We start from the raw sequence: 17569 nt of genomic DNA, 5'->3' as shown, positions 1-17569 counted from the left end.
TCAATACACCAATGACTTGCAAATTTATGGTGCCACCTCAAAACTAAGATGTCCAAGATCAAACTGTTCATCTTTCCCTCCCCCAGCCCCAAATCTGGTCATCTTCCAGTGCTCTTCAACTCAGTGAGAGGGACCCCATCCATCTATCTGAACTAGTCACACAGAAGTTGTCCTTGATACTTTCCCCATCCTAAGCCCTACATCCAAGCTATCACAAGGCTTGGTTGGTTTTTTTCTCTTACATCTCTCATGTCTATATCCTTCTCCCTCCCCTGACTGCCATCACACCAGGCAAGCCACCACCATCACTTGCCTGGAATACTTTAATAAGAGCCTACCAATTTGTTCCCCTCATCCACTCTGACCCCTCCAACTCACTCAGCCAGAGTGATCTTCTCAAAATGCAAATGGGAACCAATCCTTCCACCCCCACACAGAACCCATTAATGTCTGCCCCTTGTTCAGCACGGCCTGCAAGGCCTGCATAGTATGACTCCTGCCACCTCTCCAGGCTCACCCTCCATCACTCTTCCCTTCCTTTCTACACTCCAGCTATAGCAGCCTTCCCTCAGTTCCTTGACCACATAACACTTCCACCCACCACAGGACCCCTGCACGTTATCCCTCACCCTGGAATGCTTATCCCTGCAAACCTTTAGCTAGTTAACTCCAGCACACACTTTTCAGATCTTAGCTCAAGTGCCATAGGCTCAGGAAACTGATTCCTCAGTCTAGGTGCTCTGATTCTTCAGAGGGCCTTTGTTACCAGCACTCATAAATTCCCATTCCTTTTCTTAGCACTTACTTTCTTTTGGAATGACATGATTATTCATTTGAGTATTTGCTTAGTGGCTTTCAATTATCAGACTGAAAACTCCATGAGGGCAAGGTCCTTGAACACTTAAATTTACCAGTTTCCCCAACACACCAACACCATGCCCGACACCTGGTAGGGGCTCGGCACCTTACACAAATCCTTCCTCTGGGTTGTTATGTGAAACAATAGTATACAGGCTTTCCTACGTTAAGGTGCTTCATAACGGGAGCCTAACAGTAATCACTGTCATCCAGCACCCTCTGGCAAGTGAAAACAGAGGCTCAGAATGACTGACTTGCTCAAAGCCATACAAAGCAAACAAGCGAGTGGGTGAGTGTGGCACCCTTGGTTTCCAGTCCAGGCTTTCTCCAGCACATACTCACACTTTTCTGCTTGTTTTTTATGCCAACAAAAGATCCTTTCTCTTGTTTACTAGTAAGTAATCACAAGTTTGACCTCCTGAGCTGTAGCTCTAGTTTTACTGGAATCGTTACCGAACGCATTCGTCTCAAGCCTGCAGGTCACAAGCAATGTCATTTGTCTCCATTTCCCTCCATGGTACACACTCAGCAAATATTACTTAAAGAATTTCTGGCTATGAGGCAAGAATCAGTAATTGAATTAAATATATGCACTCACTCTAGGCCAATCTTCTGAAAACAAGTTATTTTTTCTGTCCCGTCAGAACACCATTAAAGAAATACCCGGATTCTCCCTGTGATTCTATTATCAGCTGTCCATCGCATCATGCCATGCAGTCCAACTTAAATAGAACATACACCCTACCCTCTTGGCCAGAGCACAGAAATATTGCATGTGGCCTTAAGAACAATGCACATTATTAATAGCCCATGAGCTTATTCCTTTCCCCAAGTGCCCCCTCCTCAACCCTCCCCCTCCCCGCCTGTGGAAGGCACACCACAACCCTGCACAGGGCTGAAAATACAATCTGTGGTTAAGTCAGCAGGGGCGAAAAGCCCCTGAAACAAATATAGCCAAATGTCTGACACTCCAAATTATGACAGAAACCTAATATCTTTCCTCCACTCCCATCTCCACTCAACTCTTAGCCCCAAGGCAAAAAATCTCATCACTAGCCTCGAAATGGCAATTCTTTTGTTAAATATAAAACAACAAAGCCAATAAAAATAGCTCATAGCAAACTAAACCCAAACCTGTAAAGAAGATTTAGTAATTCCAAATACCACACATATACCATTTCTAGAAATCATTCAGGCTTTGTTGTTCTTTTAAAAATGCAAGTAGAGCTTCACCTCAGTTACATTTTACTTCATTTTGTTTTTTAAAAGAGGGAGGGAATTTTCAAAGAAAAATTTTAAATTGTGAGACTCTCATACATTCAAGTTTAAAAGGGACACAAACCAGTTCAACCACAAAAATTAGTAATAAAAAGGAAACAAGGACAGCTGTACAACCCGACACTGGCACTACATTTCAAAGTAGGTACAAGATCTCTAAAACGATGACTACAGGGCTCAGGAATCCCTGGCTTAAAATCAAACAGCTTCTTAACACATACACACATACATAAAGCCCTTCTTCTGCCCGCCTTCCAAAACTCCCACAACTTACCAAACTCAGCCCACTGTAATTTAACACAGTATTTATGATATGGCAAATTGACACAGGCTCACGCTGCCTACTGAAATGATGAAACACAAACAGAAGGCACTAATTCTATTAGTCTTCCCTCGGTTAACGAGTCCTGAGCCATAATAAACCCAACCAGCTTGTTCTGTTTTTAAATTTGAGATGGATGTGTCTTTAAAGAGCCTGACTGAACTGTTGTGAAGAGTATGCTCAAGCTACCAGACTGTGCAGGCTGCCGAAAGCAGGTTCTTGCAATTAGTGATAAACGTATCCAGCACAGCTAAAGGAAGCAGACAGTGCGGTGATGGCTTGTACACCATCAGATTCAAACACTGGGGCAGCTGATCCATTTGGGGGATGGGAAACCTGCAAGGCTTCCAAGCGCAACCAGATCACCCATAAATCTATTACCTGGGCAGATGAGGAAAGGAGAAACCAAAGAAAAGGTCAATATTTTGGTTTTCTAGTGATCTTTTCTCTTCAATTCATGTATATCTGCAATTTGTGAAAAGAGGGGAAAAAAAGATGTGGGAGAAAAAAAGTAAAGATATATGATATTTTCTCCTTTCCTTAAGAGTAGTATTATCCAGGAAATTACCTATGCAGACTGACTGCAGAACCAGACAATTAAACCTTATGCCAATTTCTATGCCACTGGTGAATAGTGGCTAATAACTTCACACTTTTCTTTTTGTCTCTTAACAAGGAGGAAATGGCACTTTCAAAATCATTACTGCTCTGTCATCTTGGTTCATTGCCAAAGCAAGGAGCTTTAGGACACCTGTCAAATAATAGGCAGCTTGTGAAAAAGAAACATATACCCAAACAGGTTTACATAAAATGTTCACATATGTAGAAAGAGGGATGAGTTGGGTTAACAGAAAGTCATTCTGGTGAGGGCTGGGAAGAAAGGAAGAAATTTCCAGGACTCAGTTTATGTTATTCAAGTCAGAGTAATGAAACTTAATCTGTCTCACCAGAGATAAGCAGCACTGACACAGGGTCACTCTGATAGTATTTATCTCTTCATCCTTAGCCACATTCCCAGAGGTTTCAGTAATTAAACACAAAATATTCAGGCAAAAATGCCATCCCAGCCTTCTCAAATGAGAGTGCCTAGTAAAAGTGTACAAAGTATCCTTTTTCTTGTTCTGAGTATCCAGGCCATTCTTACAAACTCAAAATAGGCTTACACAGCAAGATGCTCATTTAAAAAATACACCTCCTCCACATCCACCCATCTGTTACTGTGCAAACTACTAGGCCAGCATGACCCCAGAGTTACGGCAAACAAGCATATCCACTCTGCGAGGCACAGGGCTAGGTGCTGGGTGGAACAAACGTGATCCCTGACAAACTGAACGGAAACGGCGATTGGAGGATATAGAAACAATCTGAGGCTGCAGGCTTTTCTTTTGTTTTTTGTTAAAGAGAAAAATTTTAAGTATTCATACTAGTTTATGCAGACCCATTCTGATTCTAGTAGTACAACATCCAATGTGTGGGTTAAAAAAAGGAATTAATTTAGATTGAGAATAAGGAAATTCCACCTTACTTAACGAAAAAAAACCCTGGCACTTTTAAGATTAGTACTAAGGAGATTCTTAAAGATGGGGAGGGCCAGCCCACAGCCCCAGGACCACCCGTCATTGCCGCTCATGCCTGGTGATACCACGTGTGTGTAGGAGGGGTACGGGGTACTCTTTCTTGACAAAGACTTGTATTATCTGGGCAAATGAGCCCTTCCCTGGATTCCCGAAAGCTCAGGTAAGACAAAGATGAGGTAACCACCCAAAACTTCAGTAAATGCAAATGGATGGACAAGAAAGCACGCAAATATTTCCTTGTTGAAGCTCTCTTCTCTGATGCTCGCAGACACCCGCCTGTTGCACAAGCAGAACTTGACCTCGTCTCTCTCTTCCCAGCTACCTCTAACATCAATTGCCTTATGTCCTCCTAAGCGTATACCTTTCCATACCCAAAACCCAAAAGAGCACACAGAGGTGGATGTTCAGGCATCTTGGAGATGCTAGTTTCCGACTTTTAAGAAAAAAGGATAAGGTCATTCTGAATTTATTTTTAAAAGTCTCAAGTTTTGGCATTTTAAAAGAAATGTTGTGTCAGAGTTTTCAAGTATATAGAAATATACTTGATTGGAAATAGGTGTTTCTATAGAATTCAAAGGTATATGAAAAGAACCTAGGCTCTAATACAACTATTAATTTGTACTGTTAAGAATTTCAATGGGGCCAGCCCCGTAGCCAAGTGGTTAAGTTCACATGCTCCGCTTTGGTGGCCTGGGGTTCACCGGTTCGGATCCTGGGCGCAGACCTATGCACCGCTCATCAAGCCATGCCGTGGCAGCATCCCACATAGAAGAACTAGAATGACCTACAACTAGGACATACTGGGGCCTTGGAGAGAAAAAAAAAAAGAATTTCAACTCATTCCATCTGAATTACCACAAATTCTGAATTAGTAGATGTGAATTAACAAAGCTGAACAGCATGTGTTATCAGTTTTGAATAACTGCAAAGAATTTAGAACCCAAACATCTCTGAAATACAATAAAAAGTTTCTCTGGCTTAGAATTTTATAATGTAAAAACTTCAAAAGTGGTAATCTGTGATCACTGAAAAAGGATACTGCTCTTTTTTTTTAAACATAAAACATATTCTGCAAAAATATAATAAACCTTCATTTTACCCTTAAAAGAAATTCTCTTCTTATAGTAAAAAAAAAAAAATCAAAATGTTAGTAGGTCAGCTGAAGTTAAAAGTAGTCTTAATGGTGGCTATTAAAATTCTGAAGACAGAATTAGAACTCTTCCCTCCTACCACCCACACAGTTTCCATGGGTCTGGTCTGGCAAGAAAATTCTTCACACTGCCATGTTTTAGGCGACAAAAGCATACATTTTTAAGGCTAAAGTTTCCCCTCAACCTACAGAAGAAGAGAGTTGAAATGAAATGTAAGAACCAGCAGTTCTTTACCATTTTTGCATCACAGTCCCCTTTTAGAATCTCTTAAATGCTATTTGCCCTCTCCCCCAAAAAAGTACATATATGTACAGACACACAAAATGTTGCATACAACTTCAGCGGATTCTCTTTGCTCTACTTGAGTTGAGAGAAGTTCTCAAATAATCTAAAAACAAGTAAAACTTCAAAATCTGTATTTTTTAGATGTCCAAAAGATTGTTTTCCTTCCTTCTTACTACTTTCAGTGTAATTTCCTCTACTTTCACCTCCTATGACTGAGACTGTTAGAAACAAAAGTGACTTTTCTATTACACATGACTCTTTTAGACCAGAGGTCCACAAACTTTCTCTGTAAAGGGCCAGAAAGTACACATTTTAGTCTTTGCAGGTCAGTCTCTGTAGCAACTAATCAACTCTGCCTTTGTAGCAGAGCACAAATGCAGCCATAGACAAACAGGTGTGGCTGTGTCCCAACAAAATTTTATTTACAAAAAAAAGTCTGTGGATGGGAGTTAGCCTGCAGGTCATAGTTTTTTGACCTCTGGAATAGAGGAACAGGTTCAACAACTCCACAAGGAAGCAAAGAGATAAATACAATTAGATCCCTAACTTATACCATCCCTAAAAATAATTTCCAAAAGGATTAAAGACCTAAAAACCACATACTGTACAAAAAAATCTATTTGGCATTAAAATAAAAAACTTCTGCACAAAGACCACAAATAAAGGATAAGCCACAGACTAAAAGATATCTGCAACACAAATGACCAAACAAGGATTAGCCTTTGAATACCTAAGAAGAAATACTAAGAGACATACAACCCAACGAAATAGGACACACATGTGTATACAGGCAATTCACACAAGAAAACTGAAGTTAAAACAAATGAAAAGATGCTCAACTTAACTAATTCTTAAGAAATGCAAATAAAAATCACAATGAGATACCATTTCACACTTATGGGACTGGCAAAAAACTAAAAATTCTGATAATAAGTGCTGACAAGGATGTGGAACACTAAGAATTATGCAACAGGTATGTTTACAAGTATATAGCAAGTTTAAAACCCCTCAACAGAAAAATAAACAACAAATTCAGAAGCAAAATTTTATGTCAGAATCATTTCCAATTCTCTTTAGATTAACCTCTGGTACTATCTATGACTGTGGGGGTCATGTTTTGTAGCCCTATGGCCACCAATATGAATTCAGCTATTTGAAAGAATTAGCTGGCTGTGATAAATTAAATGATTGCATTTATCAATAAAGTATCATATACTGCTTGTGCAATGTGCAAATTCCACTCCTAGTAATACACTAAAGAAACTCTTACACATGTGGCACTGTCTACTGTAGCACTGTTTGTAATAGCAAAAAACTAAAACAAGTAAAAACTTGGAAACCTAAAAACCTGGACACTGTGAGAATAAAAAACATGCTATGCTATATTTATTCACTGAAATATTATAAATAGGTAACATGAGTAAATCAAATCTAAAAATGTATCTACATGGATATACTTAAAAAGTGGTATACAGAGTAGGGTTTTTCCCTTACATTTTTGGCAAACAGCAAAAAATTATGTAGCATAACACATAAATGGTAACAACTTTTAATGTACCACATGTATAGGTCCACATGTTTGTTGTAAAAGCAAAAAACCATGGACAAAAAGGACAAAACTAACCCTGAGAGGGCAGTTACCTCGAGGAAGAAGAGAAAGAAATGAGAGAGGGTGGGGAAGGGTTTTTAGTTGTCTCTATCATAGCTTACTGCATTTAGTTTTTTTTTTAAAAAAACTAGACTTTTAAATCAAAACTACACTAAGATATCACCTTACATCTGTTAGAATGGCTAAAATAACCAAAACAAAAAGTAACAAATGCTGGAGAGGTTGTGGAGAAAGGGGAACCCTCATACACTGCTGGTGGGAATGCAAACTGGTGTAGCCACTATGGAAAACAGCATGGAGATTTCTCAAAAAGTTAAAAACAGAAATACCATATGACCCAGTCATCCCACTACTGGGTATCTATCCAAAGAACTTGAAATCAGAAAATCCAAAAGAACCATGCACCCCTATGTTCACTGCAGTATTATTTATAATACCCAAGACGTGGAAGCAACAACCTAAGTGCCCATCAACTGATGAGTGGATAAAGAAGATATGGTGTGTGTGTATACACACACACAATGGAATACTACTCAGCCATAAAAAGGATAAAATCATCCCATTCACAACAACTTGGATGGACACGGAGGGTATTATGTTAAGTGAAATAAGCCAGATAGAGAAAGACAATCTCTGTATGACTCCACTCATACGTGGAAATTAAACACGTAGACAAAGAGAACAGATTAGTGGTTACCAGGGGAAAGAAGGGGTGAGGGGTGGGCACAAAGGGTGAAGTGGTGCACCTACAACACGATGACACAACAATAATGTACAACTGAAATTTCACAAGGTTGTAAACTATCATAATCTCAATAAAAAGTTAAAAAAAAATTTTTAAATACTAAGCTTTTTAAGAAAAAAGACTGGAAAAGTGAAATTTTTGCTTATTTCCAGATAACGATGAAAGTCTCCCATAGCACTTAATTATAAGATTTTCCATAGTCATTCATTCTCTTTTGCCACTGACACTAACAAAAGCTATAGCCCTCCATCCAGGGGCCATTCCAAAGGGCTCTCTACAGGTGTTAGCCAATCGCCAAGAGACTCCCAGGAAGGCTTGCCCAGACTGCATTGTTTGCATGCAATGATTTAGATACATGTTCTAAATGCACAAATTTCAGCTCCGAACACAACTGAAAGCTAGGGAGTCTACAATTGGTTGGCAAGTAGGCTGGCAAAGACTCATTTTAGCCTTCTGGGTGAGAAACTGAAAACACCTGGGCTCCACACCCAACCGTTAGAGCTATGTTCACTTCAAAATGCAATCAGAAATCCAGACCAAAAATCGTTTCTCAAGGCACAGAAATGAAAGAGTATAGAAATAAAACAATACTAATGCCAATAAGTACTAATTATTTCACAAAGACAAATATTACTATTACACTAAGGATTATGCAATGAGTATGCTTATAAGTATAGAATAAGTTTAAAATCCCTCCAAAAAACCCCAACAAATCCAAAGAGGCAAAATTATAGATTGAAATCCTTTCAATTCTCTTTAGATGAGCCTGATAATTGTAACTGAGGGAGTCATGTATTATAGTCCCATGGCCAGAAGTGTGAATTCAGCTATTTGATAGAAAAATTAGCTTGCTATGATACATTAAATGATTGTTCTTATCAATAAAACTTAGGATTCAAAAACCATCATTATTTTAAACACTAAATACATTAGACTATTACAATCCTTTGGTCCAGTGTTAGCCTTTCTTTAACAATTTCAAAATCTTAAAAAGTCGAAAATTTGGACAGATATGTGTTACTAAATGGCCTTCATCATTGTTCACAGAATAAAACCCTTAATTGATTAATGATCTCAGGGTGTCTATCGCCATCTAGTGAACAATCACTTCAATTACCACACCAGTGACTTGACAACCAAGTCCGTTTTCTTGGTGGTTTAAAATATATGTCCACTTAGTGCTATCAACTTGCCTAGTATCTTTTTTATGTCTCTCTACATACATTGAGAACAGACACAAATACAGATGCTATTTATATAGATTCACCTTTCAGTGTCTGTAAACTCAGTTTCCATATTACTTCTCTGGAAACACTGACTTCATTATTTTTAAATAACTTGCACGCTATGAGGTCCCTCATACAATTCCTTAACCATTAACTAATTCTCTACCACCGAGCAATTAAAAATCATAGACGAGTTTAAGTGTGAAAGATCACACCTGGGAAAAGACAATATTGATGTCCATTTGACACAACTATTAGCACTTTTATTATAAACCTGTTTTTAAAAGTACAAATTAGTAATTACTCTGAGTACTCTAGCAGCCATAATACATTTGATTACAGAAATTATTAGGTCACCAGAGCCAAACCTGCATGATTCCAACAAAACTAAGCACACACAAAATAGACTTAAAAATAAAAAGGGAGGGGGACTTAAGGCCTCCCCAGACTGTGTATTAATCCATATTCAAACGCAAAATTTTACAATCTTTTCACATGACATGCTACCAGGTTTCTGTCTCACTAATTTCCACTTGAACCTTAATCTAATTTATCCTACAAGGACTTTAAAAGCAAACAACTTGTAGGGTCTTCAGGCTACGATATTATTTTGTCCCTTCTATCCTATTACAAAAAAGACCAGTTTGATAAGTCACAAAGGTATTCCAAAATCTCAGCAAACTGATTCTCATTTTACACTTCACTCCTCCTACCTCTTTAATAACCAAGAGCTGCTTGAAATCACAAAGACCTAAAAGCATATATGGAAAATGCTAGTGAACCCAAAGACATATTATCACATAGAATATTTCCATCCGCCAGTGTTAATAATTATCACCAACCCTTTAACAATCATTTTTATTTTAAGAAATAACTTCTGTTAAGTGGCTTTGAATCTTCTAGAATAAGATTTCCAGGGAGCAACTGTGTAATTATTATTTCTCATTAACCTCACATTACTTTAAAGGCCCACTTTCCACAGTTGCCGTATTTATTATTTGTGGGAAGGAGCAAAGGGGAAAGTAGAAACCAAGAATTTAAATCACATATGATTGTTTCTAGGTTTGTCTGAAATTCTTTGTTTTTCAGTGGGTAGAGCAGGGGTTTTTTTTATAGTTTATTAAGATTTGCTACTGTTATATTTTATACAGCAGAAAAATAAAAATTGAGTTGAAACTCCCTATTAAAAATCCAGCTAACCGAAAATATTGCCCTTAAAGTACAATGGATTAGAGGAGTGGGGGAGATCATTGGACAAATTTTGGGCTTATCATTATCAACAGTGCCCTTTTAAGCTTGTGGATTTCTGAGCCAATGCAGAAAATGTAACAACAGGGATTTCCCAACAGCAAGAGGCACTCTCCAAGGGAGTAAATTGTCAACTATTGCCTCTCGTGAGAAACTTAAGAGTAACCTTGATCCAATCTCAATAGTCAACCCATGTATTATCACCCAGTTGGGGCATAGTGAGTGCATTTCCTAATACAAAAATAAGATGGTATTCTATCAGAAGCCACTGGATACATATACAGAAATAAAATTTAAATAATTTTAAAGTAAACTTAGCCTAAGAAACTGAAAACATCCTTCCCTTACTTCAACTAGCCCCTAAAACACCTATATCTTCTTATGTAACAAAGGCCTGAGTCTTGAGATGAGTATTGAGAAAGACATTCTTTCAGGAAGAAGGGGTAGAATATAAAGCAGAAGCACAGTCATGAAAGATACTCTGAGATGGGGCAGACAACCCCTATGTCGTAAAAGCCTTACAATCAGGAAGACATGGATTCCAACTCAAAATAGTCACTTGGTATATATCACCTCTTTGAGTTTAGTTCCCCATCTGCAAAATGGGAACGATACTATCTATATCAATGGATTCTTGTGAGGTTTTAATGAAATAACGCCTCTGAAAGCTCTCACACGTCACTGGCGTCCAATGCATGGTTTGCCCCTCCTCACTGCATCCTAAGCCAAGACAGGGCCGCCAACAGAAGAGCAGCTCTGAACATCCTGTTTCATGCCAGCTACATCAGTGCTGTCTACTACATTAGCCACTAGCCACATGTGGCTAAAGTTAAATTTATTTTAACTATTATTAAATAAAACCCAAAATTTAGTTCTTCAGCTAGTTGGCATGAGCCAGATAGCAAGTGCTCAGTAGCCACTCATAGCTAGCGGCTACTATATTGGATATTGCAGATGGAGAACATTTTTATCATCTCAAAGTTCTATTGGACAGCACCGGTCTAGACTCTGAAGCAGCGATCAGTAATTTTTTTCTCTGTGAAAAGGGCCAGAGGGTAAATATTTTAGGTATGTGGGCCATGAAAGTCTCGGTCTTAACTATTCAACTCTGCTGTTGTAACGCAAAAGCAGCCATAGATGATACATAATCAAATGAGCACGGCTGTGACCCAATAAAATTTTACTTACAAAAATAGATGGTAGGCTGGATTTGGCCCATGGATCATAGTTTGCCAACCCCTGCTCTAGAGTATTCTGAGTCAAGACCCCCAATATGAGCATTCTGCCCATAACCACCAACTATCTCCTTAAGACTGAGTAATCTTAAATCCATGGACAGGGATCAATAGTTCACTGGAGTCAAATGGAATTAATATCTAGCGTAACTATTCTTTTACAAATTAAGAAAAACTCACGCACATGGTGCTAAGGCAGATGAAGCTTATGTTTACAAAGTGACAGCACCTCAAATCTGTGTGGTATCTGGGCCACCTTTCTAAAGCCAATAACTTTCAATACGTAATTCCAGTCCTGATATATTCCTGGAATTGTGGACTTCTACATCCAACTACCTACTTAACATGCCTAGAGATCTATTACAAATCTCAGAGGTAACACAGCCAAGATAGAACTCTTAATTGCTCTCTCCCACATTTTTCCATCTTAGTAAATGGCTCTACTAGCTAACCAGCTATAAGAGAAAAATGGAGGCATCCTCCTTGATTTCTTCCTTTCCCTCACACTCCAACCTAATATATCAGCAAAAAAACTAACTCCCTTATGACACGGAGGTCTCATTCATTTTCCTCCTAAAGAAGCCTTTCCTGACCAATCTAAACAAGCCATCTTAACATTCTCTAGCCCACCACCCTCTTAATTATCTGTACAATATTTACTTCTATCATATTCTCTTAGTTATTTCTTGTATGTTTATTCACTCACTTATAGTCTGTTTTCCCAAACTACCCTCTCCCTGCCCCAAGTCCCCACCACATGCCCCTTCATAGCCCCTGCCCTAAGTAGAATGTGAGCCTCGTGATGCAAGGCCCTTTTATGTCTTGTTCATCACTCTATCCCCAGTACCTAGAACAATGCCTGCCACATAAGAGGTGCTCAATAAATATACACACACACACACCCTTTATGGATGAATGAGTGGATCCTTATTTAACAGCCTATCTGTCTCAAATCTATCCTGAGAAAGGAGTATTTGAAGCTGTATAACTAGGTAACAAACTCGGCTCTCCCACACTATAACATGTATATTTAAAAATACTCTCATTTTCAGAGATGTGAATGTTACGCCATTTACCTCCCTTCCTTTGTATGTCACCAAAGCAGCCAGTGGTTTGGCATAAAATCTGCTGTAGGAAAATCCCAGGCAGCCGTACATACTGTTTGCTGTGAGCTTCAAAGCCTTCTGTCGGATGTCATACTGCGGGCCACACAAGGACGAAAGACAAACAACAATATTGGTAGATGCTTAAACATTACATTAGATGTCTCTGTAGATCACCAATGAGAAGGAAAAACCCTCAATACCCCTGAAAAAACTTTTAACACGCTCAACCTGTCCTCATAGATCCATGATTCCCTGACCTCCCAGAAGCAAGTAAACAGACTCCAACGCTCCCAGAAGTCAGAAGGATCTTGCTTAGATACAGCTTGGCAGATAGAGGTACCTTACATTCTGAGGCATTCTAGTATTTTTGAACAGATTCCTACCCAGAAACTTAAAATAAGCACACACATTTGCTAACAGCATCATGCTTAAATCACTCCTAAATAATCAAATTCTAAAAGCTGAGGATGTCACTCAGATGTCTCTTAGTGAAAACATATACCTGAAGAACAAGGTCTGGATTTAAATCTTGCTGTTTCATTAGCTGTTTGACTTGTTTTCTCCGCTCCACCAGTTTCCGGATCTCTCTGGGCAAAATGCCCATTTCTAAGCTTGGATCTGGCAGCTCAGGGATCTGTTCTTGTTCTCCATCCTGATGAATACACAACAGAAATTTCAGACAAATCAAACTTTTGTGAAATAAATTTCTAAAATAATATTTTGTGGGAGCTTTACCTAATGATCACATCTTGAAAAGCTACTTTCTTATATAAGTAAAGGTCAACAATGCATGGGTGGTAGAAAAAGAGCTGAGAATGTTGCAGAACAAGTCAATACTGCCCTCTCTTCTCCCAATTCTATCAGCCCTTCATTCTCAGTATCTCCCACTCCTCTAGTTATTGACAAATGTACATATCATTTAAAGGGATGAATTTTTACACATGCTCCTCTCTTCTCTTCAACAAGATTAGGGAGCAACATGTTTGGGGAAATTGTTTTTAAAATAAAAACACTAAGAGAGACCTCTAGGATTAAAAAAAAAAAGCAGCTAAACCACTGTTTTAGGTTTGTGTACTACAAAACAAAATGGGACAGAATTTTTAAAGCTATACAGAATCATAGAAATTATTATAAATATTTTAGACTAAAAATAAAAGTATAAATACTAAATCAGTAAATTTGTTTTAGGAATTTGGGGCACATATTTAAATAGGCCATAACATTTCTAAAAATTAATACATATATATTCCCTAGCATTTATGTGGTACCTTTTATCTATAAATTGCTTTGCAATCGGTAGAATAATAGCAACATTTTAGAAAAGCAACCAGCAGTCTTCTTGTATTAAAATTTACAGCAGGAAAAAGCAAGGAAAGCATTAGACCATTTCTCTCAAGCCTCCATTAATTCTATTCACAGGCTGCAAAGAAAAGTTAGGTGCATTTGCCCTTTCAAAGGTTCAGAATTAAAAATAAACCTCTTGGCTTAAAGTATGTCAAGTCAATGCCATTTGACAACCCTGCCTTTACAAAGTTATCTGATTTTATAAAGATCACTATCTTCAAATGAACGATCTTACAATAGTAACAGGGACCTATTGTTTTTCAATATAGCAGATGATGACAGCAAACCTATTAAAGAGATCTTGGTACACATTCCAATTTATTTACAGCAACTATGGAGGTCAGATAAAAAGTAAACAGAAAGGATTTGGGATCAGGAAATTTACAATCCATGCCCAGTTCTACCACCACTAGCTGTGTGGCACTAGCTGTTCTGAAGACCAAATGAGGTACTGTACAGGAAAATGATATAGAACCTATAAATTGCTACATGTATATTTCTTAGATGACTTCTAAGGTCCCTTTCGACTCTGAAACGCTTGTATGATATATCCAGGATCCAAACTGGAAAGCTCAGATAAACAAAATCATGGCAGCGGAGGGGTGCTGGATAATAATTATCACAATGCTGACACAGTAGCAGGACAGAGCCCAAAGAATATTATTAATTGAATGCAGTCACTACCTTTTGGGGATGTCTACCCAATATAGTTAGCCCTCCGTATCCACAGGGTCCACATCCATGAATTCAGTCAACTGTGGAGCCTGTACTATGTTTCAGATCTGCAGTTGGTTGAATCCGCAGATGTGAAACCCACGGATACAGAAGGGCCAAGTAAGGGACTTAAGCACCCGCAGGTTTCAGTATCTGAGGAGGGTCCTGGAACCAATCCAAGCATATACTGAGGGACAACTGTACCTTCTCTGTAAAATTATCCTCTAGTCCCACAAAAAGGCCCATCCTTTGCAGCCATATTTGTACTCTGTGAACCCACTCCTGTGTTCACAGTTGATGGGACCAGGCATGATCACCAATCAAGGCAAGACTATAAGATTCTCTCTTCTGGGAATATGGAATTGGAACAGAAAAACAGCTCCCAAGCATGTGGTTGGAAGTAAAAGGCATGTAAATACAGGAGCTAGAGGGCAAACAGACATCTTCTGCCATGTGTACAACGAAGCAGAGAAAAAACAATATACAGAGATAATACGTTAATTTACATCTTTTTCTGCTGGAGAACCAAATGTAATCAAATTCCCCACTGACAGTCAACTGTATAAGCTTTACATATGAAGAACCACACATTAAGTTATTAAGCCCTACATAAAACTGTTGACTGAATGATCAGTGGTTGGATTAAAATTCATGTGAGATAACTCAAAAATTCTTTTTAAAAGCCTAACTGAGTAGAATCATTAAGAAATGCTTTCATGGCCAAAATATAGGACCGAAAATAGCAAGTGCTGGAGATGATGGCAAACAACTCACATACATGGCTGGTGGGAGTGTAAAATGGTACAACTACTTAAGGCAACAACTTGACAGTTTCTTATCAAGTTACATATACACTTCCCATGCAAACCAGCAAATTTACTCCCTAGGTATTTACACCCAAAAACGAAAGCACACATCCACAAAAAGATTTGTACAAGAATGTTCACAGTAGCTTTATTAATAATAGCCAAAAAAATGAAAACACACCAAATGCTCATCTCAGGAGAATAAACAAACAAAACGTGGAATCTTCTCAACAATACAAAGGAAAGAATTACTGATAATGCAACAACATGGATGACTCTCAATAACATTACATTGAACAAAAAAGCCAGACGTGGGGCCAGTCATGTGGCATAGTGGTCAAGTTCACACTGTACTTTGGGGGCCCAGGCTTCGTGGTTTCGATCCTGGGCACGGACCTACACATGTGGCTTATCAAGCCATGCTGTGGTGGCATCCACACACAAAATAGAGGAAGATGGGCAAAGATGTTAGCTCAGGACCAATCTTCCTCACAAAAAATAAAAAAATAAAATACATGAATTTATTAAAAAAAAAAAGCCAGACACAAGAGTACATACTGTATCACTCCATTTATATCAAGTTCTAGAACAGCCAAAATTAAGCTACAGTGATAGCAGTCAGATCAATGGTTGACTGACAGGAGAGGGGATTGACTGTAAAAAGGCATGTGAGACATACCAAAACTTATGAGCTGAAGCTAAAGCAGTGCTTGTAGGGAAATTTATAATTGTGCATATCTATATTAAAAGAGAAGATCTCAAATCAATAACCTAACTGTCCATCTTAAGAAACTAGAAAAGGAAGAGCAAACTAAACCAAAGAAAGCAGAAAGAAGGAAGTAATAAAGATTAGATAGAGTGAAAATAAATGAAATAGAGAACAGAAACATAACAGAAAATCAAGGAAACCAGTTACTTCTTTGAAAAGATCAACAAAACTGACAAACTTTTAGCTATACCATCAAAGAAAAAGAGAAGACTCAAAGTACTAAAATCATGAATAAATGAAGGATGTTACTACTGAACTTAAAGAAATGAAAATGACTATAAGGGAATATTATGGACAATTTTATGCCAACAAATTAGATAACCCACATGAAATGGACAAACTCCTAGAAAGACAGAAACTGACTCAAGAAGAAACAGAAAATCTGAACAGACCCATAACAAGAGATTGAATTAGTAATCAAAAAAAGAAAAGTCTAGGGTCAGACGATTTCACTGGTGAATTCTACCAAATGTTTAAAGAATTAACATGAGTCCCTCACAAACTCTTCCCCAAAAAAAAGAAAAAAAGAGGAGGGAACAGTTCCCAACTCATTCTATGAGGCCAGAATTATCCTAATACCAAAACCAGACAAAGACATAACAAGAACACTATACACCAATAGCTTTTACGAATAAAGACACAAAACTCCTCAACAAAATACTAGTAAGTCAAATCTAGCTACATATAAAATGGATTATACACCAAAACCAAGCGGGATTTATCCCAGGAATGCAGGTTAATTCAACATACGACAATCAATGTAATACACCATAGTAAAATAGAGGACAAAACCACATGATCATCTCAATAGATGCAGAAAAAGTACTGGACAAAATCCAACATCCTTTCATGATAAAAACACTCAACAAAGTAGGAACAGAAGGGTACTTCCTCAACCTGATAAAGTCCACCTATGAAAAACCTGCAGTTAACATACTTGATAAAAGACTGGATACTGATCTTTTAAGATCAGGAATAAGACAAGGATGTCCACTCTTGCCACTTCTATTCAACATCATACTGGAGGGTCTAGCCAGGGCAATTAGACAAGAAAAAGAAATATAAGGTATCCAGATCAGAAAGTAAGAATTAAAACTATCTCTATTCACGGATGACATGATCTTGTATACAGAAAATCCTAAGAAATCCATGAAACTGTTAGAACTAATAAATGAGTTCAGCAAGGTTGCAGGATACAAGACCAATGTATGAAAATTAGTTATATTTCTACACACCAGCAGTGAACAATCCAAAAATGAAATTAAGAAAACAATTCCATTTACAACAGCATCAAAA

General features: G+C 38.0%; 1 protein-coding gene across 5 annotated transcripts in view; it reads right to left on the bottom strand.

The window, feature by feature from the left end:
- The window catches only part of POLA1 (DNA polymerase alpha 1, catalytic subunit), a 286920-nt gene that overhangs the window by 219559 nt on the left and 49792 nt on the right, over positions 1 to 17569 (bottom strand). For all 5 annotated transcript variants that reach the window (XM_014830262.3, XM_070502288.1, XM_070502286.1 and 2 more), the window contains exons 25-26: positions 13143 to 13292; positions 12611 to 12733 (exon numbers count right to left, since the gene is read on the bottom strand). In XM_014830262.3, coding sequence (XP_014685748.1) covers positions 12611 to 12733; positions 13143 to 13292 — 273 coding nt within the window. The remainder of the gene's footprint in view (positions 1 to 12610; positions 12734 to 13142; positions 13293 to 17569) is intronic.

The sequence above is a fragment of the Equus asinus genome, chromosome X, assembly GCF_041296235.1.
Source record: "Equus asinus isolate D_3611 breed Donkey chromosome X, EquAss-T2T_v2, whole genome shotgun sequence".
Classification (NCBI taxonomy): Eukaryota; Metazoa; Chordata; class Mammalia; order Perissodactyla; family Equidae; genus Equus; species Equus asinus.
This window is presented reverse-complemented; position numbering and strand designations above follow the sequence as displayed.